Genomic DNA, 12984 nt, shown 5'->3' with positions numbered 1-12984 from the left:
TAGCTTACAGTACACACAGTGTGAATCCACACAGAGGATTAGTCACTGTAAAACTCTGATAGAGGTGTGCAGGCTCAGCAGGACATTCACCTTCAGAAAAGCCTTTTCTTGACCACTACAGATTTATAAATGATCTCTGAGAATCCATCCCAGATGATCACAATGCTGCTTCTCAGTTAGGATGTCCCCTACCATGTTCTCTGTGGCTGAGGGTGCAGATTTGTTACCTAAAAGCTAGGGTTGAAATTACAAGTTGAAGCTTGCAGGTATGTGTATCTTCTTCTCCTGTTAAGATAGGAAACCAAGGCATTACCTTTTCTCCCTCTCTACAAGGCGAGTTTCCGTGTTAGTTGTGCTTTTCCTTCCGTGCTTTGTGTGTTCAGGTCCTCTGTTTCTTGGCAAAACACAGTACTGCCAGTCTTGTCCAGCTGCTCCGTCTCCTGGTGTTTCAGGTCTTGGCTACCCAGGAAGGATGGAGGGTCCGTTTTGCATTTCTGTGAGGAAAAAAATTACACGTGGGGAGTTAGTTTGAACTACTGCTCGCAGTCCCCTGAGTGTGCACATTCCCCTTTGAAAGTAAATTCCCCTCTCTGTGACAAGAGGAATGTAGCACCCTCCGCTTCAGAGCGCCTCCATAAGGGTCACGAAGGGCAGCAAAGTGTGTGGGGCCTTTGAAAGGGAGGCTTGTCCCCAGCCACTGTGACCACAGCTACTGGCACGGGGGAGGCGGGCACTGACCCCAAAGCCCTGCGTACAGCAGCCATCCATGTGATTCACCGAAACACACGACCCTTGAGACCCCTCATTCTCCCAGGTCACCTGGCAGAGTTATAGCACCGCCTTCTTAATACCCAGGATGGCACCAAGCATTTTAGCTACATTATCACTGATGTTTCTTGGAAAACCAGCCCTCACACACCCCATCTATGTCCTCTCCACCTCAGAATGAAGGGTGCATTTCTAAACCAGACCTACCTGCTGTGACAGCTAAGTTGCCTTTCACCTTTTCTCCTGCAGTAAGAAACAGCAGGAAACTTGCTCATTTTTAACTCCAGAGTCTTTGGTGCAAGCCCCGCGTTTAGGGAGCCTACCAAGGGTTAGGCCTTCTGCCATAGCCATCAGGCCAGGCAAGGGAAAGCTTAACACAAAAAATGTGCCCAGGACCACAGAGGTTTGGTGAAGAAAAGAAACAGCCCTGAGAATTATTGTGCATTGATTAAAAAAAGAGCAGGAATGTCTTTTGTCTGGCTGGCACAAGGATATTTCAGGGCCTTCTGGAGCAATGAAGTACATATGAGCTACAGCAGATCTGCCACTAGTTTAAATTCATCCAGTAGACGGGACTTTAGGAACAAACAACGTCAGGACTCGAAAGCAGCCTGCCCAGGAGCCATGGCCTCGCCGCAGCGAGATGAAGTAGTTGCATTTCTTCCCCTCCTCTCTGCCAAGGCAACTGTACATTGTTGCTATAAATAGCGACGCTCTGGATCCCAGCTGCTTTTAACCTTGGAGGGGGAGAGAGCTCAGCCACTGTACCAGCGAGAGGCAAAGGGCTGTTGCCACCTCGAAATGTCTTGCTGCCGCTGGAGTTTCCTCCAGCCCACGTGCCTGCTCACGTACGGCTGCCCGTGCAGGCGGTAAAAGTACTTGCTCAGAACTCCCAGCACACCCCGTTTGCCCAGCGCACACGCGACTGGGATGCGTGCCCCACTCGTACAAAAGCCGCGTCAGCAGAAAAGCACAAGTTGGAAGCGTGGCCAGAAAAGCCTGCTGCAGTCTGAGGGCGAGGGGGAGCTCTGGGTGCCTGCTGTTGCAACTTGGAAAGATAAAGATAGAACTACTGGGTTTGGTTTCTGACCTCAGGAGCCTCCCTCCAAGGTCAGTGCCTCAGCTGGGGAGGTCAGGCTGCAGCTCCCACTGAGGCAAGCAGTACACCTGCGTGCAGGCAGTTTTTATTACGGGGCTTTGCTCTTGTGTTCAGATCATAGCACTTGAAGCCCTGCCAAGCTGGGCTTGTAAATGCAAGCCACACCTATTTTCCATCTGGTAGGAGGAGATTATAGCAAGCAAGCCCCTATCTTTCAGAAGTAACTGGCAGATCTTGCAAAACAGTAAATACTTCCCATTCTAAGAACAAGATTTCGACAGTTTTGAGCTACAAGATAGATTAATGCACAAGATTGAATTCTAAAATTCCAGATAACACAGTTACAAGACACAACCAGGTGGATGCCTTGCAGCAGTAGCAGGCAGCTCCAGAACCATGTATTCCAAGCAAGAGCAGTGGAATTGTGTAGCCAGGGCACGGCCGTCTGAGTGTCTGCAGCAGGAACAAAGCACCCAGGTAAGACAGCCAGACTCCCACCTCACAGTCCTCAGCTGCAGGTGACACAACACATCTCAGTGGAGATGTAGCCACCTTAAGAACTTACACAGGAACTGAGCTGAATGTGTCTGTAGCTGGAAACTTACAGTGTTACCTCCATTGTTCAGAGAAGTAGTAGCTGGAGGTGGCAGGGCAGCAGAGCATTTGGACACCTTTAGCCCCAACCATCAATGTTTAAGCAATTACCAAAAAGATACAAACACTGGGACAAGTAATCCCTCTTCTAAGAAACACAACTAGTCAAGCAAGAGGGAAAGCAACACTCTATAGCTATTCCTTCAACAGATGGCTGCTGGGAAGTAACGTGGAGGCTGCTGCCACGTGCAGTGGACAAGAGGAGTATCAGGACTGTGTGTGAGCACACATAATTACCGTCACTGGAGCACTCACAGCAAAGCCTCCATCCCTGGAAGGAACTCTAAAAGGGAGCTATGATAACAGTAACCAGAGAGCAAAAGCATTTGAAATTCTCATCCTTTAATGGTCAATGATAACTTCTGGCTGGTTCTGTGTAATACAATTAAACAATATACTTAAATGTTTCCCAAAAAAAAAAAAAAAAAAGCTCTCACACCCCTCTTTCTATAGCTTTCTTTCATCGACATTCCGCTGCTGGATTGGACTCCCATGGCCTAACATACAGCTCTCAAGTCACCACACATCCACATCGTAAGTGTAACAAAGAACTGAAAAACCTTGGTGCACCAGTGATGTGTTATTTGAAAAATAACAGCTCTATTAAACCAAATCCTTCCCAGTCTCCACTGCTTCTCAAAGAGGAAAAACAAAATGTTACTGTGGGAGTCTCAATACACTCGTCTTTGTGGGTTTCTCTCTTCCCTGCTGAAGTCATACAGCGTAGAGTTCATAGATCTTCTTTACACAGTACACCAGGGCAGCGAGTGCTATCGTGTTATGCAGTCTCTTTCTGTGCAGGTCGTCCTTCCTCACCAGCACCACCGGGGTGGAGGAGGTGAGCGTATGCAGGGGCAGGCGGGAAAGTTTATAGGCGTCGTACTCGACTTGGTACTTGCAACAGGGATCAAATTGCCAAGAGATACCATAGAGGGTGCAGCAAGCCACGCTCAGCACACCAGCGGGCAGGGAGATGTAGTGAGAATAATCTGCTGGAAGTACCAGAGGGGTGAAGAGGCAGGTGGCGCCGGCTAACACAGCGGTCTTGTGCAGGCAGTTCCCCACAGTGATCCAGCGGGCCGTCTCATCCCCAATGCGAGTGGGCTCGATCACTATGTATTTGTACTGCGCTTCCAGGGCCTGCTCCAGCTCATACTCAAACTGGTCCTGAGCATTCTCTCCGTTGTAGATCTCATGGACAATGTAACAGTCCGTGGAAGACACGGCGACCCTGTTAACAGGAAACACAGAATTAAAACTACAGAGCTTAAAGACAGACTTTTCACCCACCCAGCTGTGAGGAGAAAAAAATGCCCGAAGTGAGGGCAGCCCCTCAAGGTCAGTCACTGCCTCTGTTCAACAACAAGCAGCTTTTTCAAAAATCAAGATTCATTTCACATCAGCTAATTACACCTGTGGTACATGAAGTCATCCCAAAATGAAGCAACTTATTTTTCCTTACCTCTTCCTAACTTGAAGGAACTAGAACATTTTGAGAAAATAGGACCTTGTTACCAATCCTGAAATGGTTCCTCTCAGGGACACCCAAGCAGTTTCTCTAGAGAGACTGGAAATGCCACACCTTAGCAACCACACCGGATCAATAACTGAACCACACAGACTTCAGGAGTCTTCACAGAAAACAGGACTAGCAACTCCTCCATCAAGAGGGTGAGTTGCACTGGAAGGTTTTAAGAGAGGAAGCATCTTCAGATGAAGACATTTGCTTTCACCCCACAACAACTACCTCTTTGCCACTGATGCAGCTTGCTATTTAGTCCTCCATAGTAAATTCACAGTAAATCCAACAAGGATGGCCAAGAAACACTGCTGGAAGTGAAGGTGAAAAAGGTAGCAGAGTAGTCTTATAGAACAATTCACACTCTCTGCTGAAATAGGGCACAGCAAAGCAAGAAAGGAACATTTTTTTAACCCAGGCAGGCTTTAACAGTGAAGAGCGAGCCACCTTGGAGCACACTCCCTACTGACAGGGGATTCACAAGACTTGGACATCCCCCATCTGAGTAGCAGCTTTTAGCTACCTAAAATGATATCAGTTTCCACCTTCTCTCCGCCCTCTTCACACACATCACCTGAGCTGCAGCTACATTAACGTAACAGACTGCTAAGAAACAGCATTATGACTGTTTACCTGCACTGAGAAAGGGTAAAAAACCTATCCATTAGAATGAGGCAAAATCCTCCCTTCTAAGCAGAAGAAATAACTATTTCTGACATACTTGTGCTTAACCAGAACAAAACTGAGCACGTGGCCTCTCAAGGATAAAAATATCTAGCAGATTCCTTTAGCAGGAGAACAAATGGCACACATATTTGACCTAATCACAGCAGACAAAACCTCATCTCAACAGCATTTAGACCCTCCCAATACTGGGAGGCAAGAGACTGCTGAGATGGAGAATGAAAGTAGTACTTTTTGCTCCATGAGTACAATGGTACTTATGTACATGCACTGGAAAAGAAAGGAGAGAAAAATACACATTCGCAAGCTGCTGTGTTACCAGCCATCACCCTTAATGTGCAGCTCCATTCATGCTCCAGAGGGTAGCGTGGAGTGGCCATCTGTGATCAAGAATATTGTTAAATTACAAGCTGTTGCCAGAAGTAGCTGCTTTTGTGAACAGTGGCAAACGTATCAAACAGCAGGACCCAAGATGCACCAGCCTCTCTCAAAGCAGAGGAATAAGCAGTTTCATTAAAAGCGGTGGAATTTATATAAACTACAAGGAAAACTCAACTTACAGGCTTGTAATTGAGTTCTCTGCAGTGCATTTCCCCCGTGGTCTGTTCATGGGTAGAAAGAAAAATAAAAATCCACCTGAATGCTGTGTATGCCAGGGGCTTCCTTAAGGCCATCATCTTGTCAGGTATTGTTTGGAAAATGACGATGAACCCTTTCAGCACAGGATGCGGTGGGCTCTGACATTCTGTAGTGAATTGGCAAGTATTTAAAGAGAAATTTTGAAGGACAGCTCCTATATAGAAGTTTTACAGAGTACTACATCTCTAAATAACTACGTATCAGCTAACATTAAGGAGTTCCTAACAAAGAAATAGTTAACCAGGTGTTACTCTGATACATTAAGGACACAGCTGGTAACAGTTTGTGCCAAGGATTTTTTTTCTTTATGACAACTGTTCCAAGTGCAGCTTCTTCCAAATCAAAAACTCCAGTTTCATTACAGAAGACACACTGAGACTTAAGGTAACTCTGTAAAACACCACCAATAGACTGTACGAAACCACTCACTAAGGCATAATGACTTCAGGGAAAAGCTATTTGCTGAAAGGCATTTTCAAGCTGGAAGCTGACCCAGTGCTAACACAACCCTCCAGACAAAATCAGTATTTCCTACCAAGGAGCACTTTCAGCGTTTTGTAACACCCAGGAACATGCAGCGTGGGTCTGAAAAACAGAGAAGCAGAATCCAAGTTCATCTAAGAACTCCGCAGAGGCTTAGGAACAGCACAACAGCCTGGTCACCCAAGGATCTCCCTGCCATCACTGGGAGAACAAGGGTGAAGCAAGCCCATTTCTTCTCTGCCTGTAGAAGAGCCATGGGGAACTGGGCTTCTAACTCTAGGAATTAAGGAACTACACTACATGGGATCTCTCCAGGCTCAGCATCAGGACAGGCACTAACCTATCAGCCTCATTTCTCCTCGCTCAGATCCTGCCTGTTCTGCCCTCTGAACACCCCTCTTTTCCTTTCACCACAATGCACACAAGTGGAGCCACACCGCAAGCAACAGCCACCTGCCAAAGCGAGCAGGAATCCAACAGCCTTTGGCCAGAGGCAGTACTGTCCATCTCTTCTGGAATCTTTTGGCTTGCCAGGCTCTGGGGCTTTATAACAATAAAGTCACAAAAAGCACAATCCTCCTAAGCCAAACCAAGCAGAATTTAAAATATGTGCTGTGGAAAAAAATTCACTGGGAACTAAACTGCACAGAGGCTTCATCCCTGATAGAGTCTGGCCCCCTAACTAAGCTGTTTCTCCAAATTAGTCCTCTAGTATCAGAGTAAATCTCTATCACAGCGCTGAAGCTGCAATATGGGCAATCCAAAAGCAAAGGACAAAGAACGAAAAATGAGCTGCTCAAACAATAGCACACATGAAGAGTCAGCAATGCAAGCAGAAAGTCTCCATTTCTGTAACAGAGGAAGTGGGGTTTATCATATATTATTTCCATGCAAGAACTGGCTGCCCCTGGACAATGGAAAGCTGAACCCTGGTTTGTTTACAGATGATATAGGAAGAGATGCAGATGAGATACATGGGCTTGAGAAGGTTTGAGACGTTGTTGGCAGGCAGAGTAGGACCAAGGACCTCAATCCACAGAGGCAATCTCTCTGACACAGCCTTTCAGTTGTTGCAGCAGTTGCACATGAACAAATCCAGTCAAAGCGACTGGATTTGCTCAGAGGCTGGAGGCTACGGAGTTTGCCTTTTGGAGCTTGTCCCCCACCGCCCAGCGATGGCAAACAAAAATGCAGAGCTGTGCAATCAACTCCCAGCTGGCATCCACCGGTTATGAAGTGTGGTGATTTTAGATAAACTCCATTTTACTTAAAAGAATAGTAAATAACCAGCGTCAGAGAAGACCTAGTTCCTCAAGTCATAAAATGCTGCCACATTTTCAGAAGCCCAGCGTGCTGTTTACTAGACAGACCAGAACCTAAAAGCAGTTGTTAATATTATTCAATCAAACAATATTATTCAATCAAACTATTTTCCAGGACCTGTCTCCCTACCCCAAAAAAGAGGGCTAAGTTACAAAGTTGTACAGCTGTTCTGTAAGAATAATTCTGGAGCATATATCCAAAGAGTTTACCCTATTGCAGCTTCATGCATTCTATACTTGAGAAATTGTGTCTCATTCCTGGTGCCAAATGAATGCATCAATGGGGGAATGTGACAGTACTCTCAACTATTCAGCATAGCAAGATGAAAATCATTTAACATCACTGATGTAAAATTTTGGTATTGCCAAAGTTATAAATAAGGATCAGTTGTTAACAGAGCTACCACCAGCGGGAGGGGCAGAAGTGTCTGTCTTAGCCATAGGGCAAGCTTCAAATTACATTTGGATTATCTTCCTAACATGGCAATATCAGAGAGCACCAGGAGAGGGGTGCTGCAGCCGGCTGAACAATAGCAACTCCAGCAGTTTCCCAGTTACAGCCCTCCAAGCAGCTCCACTGCTCTGCCTCCAGCTTGGAAGCCATCTCCTCACTGCCTCTTGACAACAGCAGCCTGGCTGTTAAATTTAAGTTTCAATTGGAAAGTCTTTATGGATGAAGAAATAAAGAACCTTCTAAGGAGGCAGCACAGTGCTACTCAGTGTGAAAAGACCTTAAGTTTTGCCAGGTGCCAACTGGCAAAAAGAGAAACAAATAATCAGAGTGCTGAAAACAGGGCAGATGACAACATCCTGCAAGAAACCCCAGCACCCTTCCACCACTGTCCACTTGCAGGGCAGAAGGACTGAGCCTCCCGAGTTTGTTGCCCTCAGCCTAATGGTGTTCCTCAACCTGCCAGATAGACTTTTGGCGAGGGTTTCAAGTCATCCAACTATCTCGGTTCTGCAAAACATTCAAAATCACAATTAGAAACAATCTCAATCTGCACAAAGCACAGGTACAGTTCTGTGCAAAAAAAGTTCTTTTTAAACCCCTCCCAAAACCTGTAGGTCAAGTTTTGTTTGTTTTTTAAAAGAAGAATGTTCCTGGACAACTGTACTGCTCAGAGCACCAAGCATACAGTCAGATTAACTGCAAATGAAGATGAGTCTGATTAGTAGTTAAAAAAGATAAGGGGAGGTTTGCAGCTGTGTGATAACAGCTGTCACAAGCAGCACACACACACAAAATCTAGTTTAGCAATGCAACAGAGGGGCTTCATGCTGCCCGTGCAAGTGACCTGCAGAAAAAGGACATTACAGATGGCCAAAGCACAGTGTCTGGGGTCATTATTAGCATCTCAGCCAAGCTTGAGTAAGTCAATAAAGCCAAGGCGTGACAAATTCAAACAGGAAACTTCCCTCCTCACACAGAAATCCTTCTAGAAATGTAATTTAATTTCAAGACAAAGGAATGAGCTGTGGTCTGGCTTTCATTCTCAGTGGAAATATTCCACCTCAAAGTCATATTCAACAGTGTATTTTTCTACTCAGGAAAGTTCCAGGATTCGACGTACAGAAAGTACTAACACATCTGAGCTTAAACACCTGAAGAATTGTTTCTCTGCTGAATGTCCGTACAACCTACCAGTCGCAGGCCATTAGCCACAGCTCTCAGGCCTATGGCTTTAAGAAGGCCGTTCTCAACAGGCTGTCAACGCGCGCGTAAAGCGGAGGAAGAACAGGAAAAGCGTAGCAATACAGCAAGACTTTCGTTCAAAAGATGTACCTTAAATACAAACAGGAAAGAGAACAGGAGAACACAGGTGAGATCTTCAAGCAGCCTCGGCAAGGGAAGACAACACCAAGGAAAACATCACCAGACCATAACAAAAAACTCCAGCCACCAGACAAAAAGGAGGTGTCAATTTTAAGTCAACTAATGATTAGCCAGGGAAATGGAAATAGGTCAATCATTGCTGTAAGCAAACCGAGTACCAGAAATCTGAGCAGCGCAGGTGGCAAAAGGAGGGACCTCTTTAAGGGCGCAGAGAAGCCTATACAAGCAGTGGTGAGGACATTAAAGCTGTTCTTTCTGGAGTTTGTTAGAACATCTCCCGGGGGAACAAATGGCATTCTGTCTTGTGTTCTGGCGGTCATCGTGCTGAATTTTATACAAAAACATTAAGTACAATTCAGTGTCTGTTCTGTATAAAAAAGTTGTTTTGGTCTACAGATTAACAATCCCCTTTAGACAGTCTCCATTAAAGAGTCTATCCAAAATGAAGAAAAGCAAATATTTAGTTGGTTCTCTTCAATGTTTTGGGTTATTTTGTTTAACCTTATTATTTCACCACCAGAGCACCAGCTGGAGTTCACAGCCAACATCCTTTGAAATTAATGTCCTTCCATTGAGTCCTATTGAGGAACGTGCTTTTTGACCCATTACAAACTTCCTTGTATCAATAAAGTCGTTTATGAAGGGATACAGTCTCCACAGAGAGAGCTGCTGGCCTTTTTTGGGGGGGGTTTTTTGTGTTGTTTTTTTAAATGAAAGCTGGTCTAGTCTACGAGCAGACAGTATTTTATTCACCACTGAGTCTCCTCACACCACCTCCCAACACACAGATGCCTTTTAGACTAGCTGGCTGACAACTACAAAAACTCCTTGAAGCAGCTCATTTATGAGGAAAGCTGGATTCCCATATTCAGTTCAAAGGAATGTGTCTTTGGACAAGAATCCTGCCCAGTCTAAGAAAATTTTATTCACCGTATAAAAAGCATACGTCATCATTTGATGACATCGGGTCTGTCAGCACTGCCTTTTACACAACATGCGCTGCCAGCAGTCAAACAAGATGGGTAGGTGTGATTTAGGATTAGCCACCGATGCAGAGAGGCAGAGGCCCAGTCATGCGTATCTCCAGCTCTGCAATTGCATGGAAGGAGTAGTACCTAGCTGACATCACCCAACACCTATTAGAGGTATGACCTTCCGTCACGTTCGTACGGGATGACACCTAAAAGAACCATCATCTTCTGATAGGGATTGGGAAAAAGCTGGTCAATGGCGCATCTCTTGTTCTGCTTTGTCACTTCTGTGAATTCTTATACGTAGCTACATACTTCTCATTGCCAAAGGAAACATAATATATGCAGCAGGTTCATGAAGTAACTCATGTTTATGAGTAAGTATTTTTCATCATAAGATCAAGAATAATCACAGCTTAAAAAGTCACCTCAAACTACAATTAGGTTATTGTATAGTTCACAGATTAAGTTACAAAGTAACAACTCACTTTTAAGTCTGCATCAACTTTCATCCTGGTAGAATAAATTTCATTGAGGTTATTAAGTGCTCTTTTCCATATTTTTTTCTTCACTTCTGCTGGGAGGACAGGTCTACCGCATGAAAACTCCACACCTCGTGTGCTTAGCGTTGGGTGCAGACACCTTTACCACCACGCCACTGAGCTCTGGGGTATTCTTAGTTGTTTATATAAACTACACTGATGCAGTAATTCCATTGGCTCTTCCAGTTCAATCACTTTTGAATTCCCTGAACGCAGACAGCATTCCTGCAACTCACATTAGCGCCAGCATTTTAAGGGCTACTTGTGGCTCTCCTTGGCTATGCAGATTCAACACCGTCAAAAAAAAAATGCTGTCGAATTACAGCAAGGGAACAAAACAAAGCAAAAACTGAGAGAGATATCCCAGTCTCTCGGTAGGGTAGTAGGACAAAAGCAAACTCCTCACAATAAAAACGCCGCAGCTTTCAGCAGCTGCTGGTTACATCAGTGAGCCCTGGGGCAAAACAGGGAGGATGCCAACGTAAGGAAATACAGGATTTAACTAGACATTTTAAGTAGGTAAGGAACTATGCATGCAGATTTTTAAAGTGGCTCAACAAGATTTTCCTCTGCCTCTTTTTCCTGTTTTAAAGTTACGACTCCCAAACTTCTACAGCTACTCCGTGGGGAGCTCCAGCATGTCCTAGCTGCTCCTCCGCCCTGACAGAGACAAAGGGAGCGCGTTACGGAGCTCTCGGCGAGCGCCGAGGCGGCACCCGCCGCCCGCCCCGGCCCCGCGGATCGGGGGAGCGCGGCGGCCCCGCGCTGACCCCGCAGGCGGCCGGGACCGCCGCGGCCGCCCGCAGAAGGAGGTCACCCTGGAGGACTCGCCGCTGCCCTTACCGCCTTTAAAAATAGCCGTGGAAGGAGCCTCCCCAGGGCGGGCCCTCCGCCACCCCGGCCCGGAGCGCCGCATCCTCGCGGCGGAAAGGGCTGCGGCCGCCGCCACGCCGCAGGCCGCGCTGACCTTCCCCGGCCCCCGGCCCCCTCCCCGCGCCCGCCCACAGCGGGAGGCCACCGGCCCCGGCGAGCCCCTCCGCCCCAGCCCCACCTCAGCGGCGCCGCGCCCCCCACCCGCCCTGCCTGGCCACGCTCCCCTCAGCGGGGCCCCCGCCCTTGCCCCGGGGTCGCGGGGAGCCCCGGGCGGCTGCAGCCCACCTCCTGCCGCTCCCCGCCCGCCCGAGGCGCCTCAGCAGCCCCGCGCCCTCCGCCCCAGCCGCCGCTCACCTCTCCCGGCCGCCGCCGCTGTTGGTGCTGCCGGGGCCAGCGCGCCTCCTTCCCCACGCCGCCATCTTGGAGACACTCGGCTCGCAAATGTCTCCGCGGAGGGACCGCGGGCCCGCCGCGCCGCCCGACGGGAGCTGTAGTGCGCGGGGCCCCCGGAGCCGCCCCGCGGGCGGGGGGCGAGCTCAGCGCGGACTACAAGTCCCGCAGAGCTCCGCGCCACCACCCGGCCGCGGGGGCCCCTGGGACGCGTAGTCCCCCCGGTGGCTGCGGCGGGGCCGGCCGGGGCCCGGGACGGGAGCGCGGACGGGGCCTCCCGTCACCAGCGGCGGATTGCAGCGGGCAGCGCGGCCCCGCGGCCCTCGGCCCGGCCTCTTCCGCCGTCGCGCCCCAACCGGAGTGGGCCGGGCCGTGGGCGGAGCGCCGCGGCGAGTCCCGGCCTGCCCCGCGGCCCCGCTATGACGGGGGTGCGGCCGGGGACGCGGCCTGCGCCGCGGGCGAGGCGCCGTCCGGGCCGTGAAGGGGCGCGGGGCAGCTCTCGCTGAGGGTCAGCGGTGCCCCAGAGCCTCAGCCCTGCCTTGTTTTCCTGCTCCAAAAGAAACACACGATCTGTGTTCGCAGGGGGAGGAGGAATGGAGGACCCTCCTGGGGAAGGGAGACGGGGCTTTGTTGGGGCAAATTTAGCCCGTTTAATCAATTCTGAAAGAGGAGCAGGGAATGGGGAGGCTTCACCACTGCTGCTGCTCTGGGGAGGAATAACAGTTTATAGCCAAACACCACTAGAAAACGAGGTGCAGGTTCACCGCTGCCACAGGTTCCCCAGCTCCCGTCGATCCAGCAGCAGTCGATGCTGGAGGTTTTGTGGGGGTGTCCCAGGACCCACCCTGTCCTCAGCCACCAGCCCCAGCAGGGTCACCCAAGGCGACCTGTGCCAGGGCGCTTGGGTGCTGTGTCTCTGGGATCCTTGTGCCTCTCCGGGGCCCTCTCTAGCTCCCAGTTCTGACTTCTCCCAGGAGAGGAGCCCTTTCCTCAGGAATTAGTTTTCCCTTAACAAACAGCAGCTCTCTGCTCCGCAGCTGCCCCTCTCTTGGAGGTACGCTGGGCTGCCAGCTGTCCTCAGCACAACTAGCCCTCCTCCAGCCTGACAGCGCGCTTCAGGAGAGAGTGGCCCTGTCTTTGCATCTCCCATTCCTAGAAAAAGCCTCTTTTTTGACAACGTTATTTCCGAGGGATGTAATGTAA

General features: G+C 48.9%; 1 protein-coding gene across 2 annotated transcripts; it reads right to left on the bottom strand.

Moving 5' to 3' along the window:
• Positions 1-2919: 2919 nt before the first annotated feature.
• TMEM11 (transmembrane protein 11) lies at positions 2920-12081 on the bottom strand. 2 transcript variants are annotated; one of them, XM_068423028.1, is made up of 4 exons: positions 11746-11807; positions 8814-8954; positions 5285-5469; positions 2920-3752 (listed from the first exon to the last, which is right to left on the bottom strand). In XM_068423028.1, the coding sequence occupies exons 3-4, from the start codon at positions 5332-5334 to the stop codon at positions 3236-3238; spliced, it is 567 nt and encodes a 188-aa protein (XP_068279129.1). In that variant the 5' UTR covers positions 5335-5469; positions 8814-8954; positions 11746-11807; the 3' UTR covers positions 2920-3235. The 2 variants fall into 2 exon arrangements, with proteins under 2 accessions (XP_068279129.1, XP_068279128.1); XM_068423027.1 differs by lacking the exons at positions 5285-5469; positions 8814-8954 and having other exon boundaries at positions 11746-12081.
• Positions 12082-12984: the final 903 nt, after the last annotated feature.

Source organism: Nyctibius grandis, chromosome Z (genome assembly GCF_013368605.1).
Source record: "Nyctibius grandis isolate bNycGra1 chromosome Z, bNycGra1.pri, whole genome shotgun sequence".
NCBI classification, from domain to species: domain Eukaryota; kingdom Metazoa; phylum Chordata; class Aves; order Nyctibiiformes; family Nyctibiidae; genus Nyctibius; species Nyctibius grandis.
This window is presented reverse-complemented; position numbering and strand designations above follow the sequence as displayed.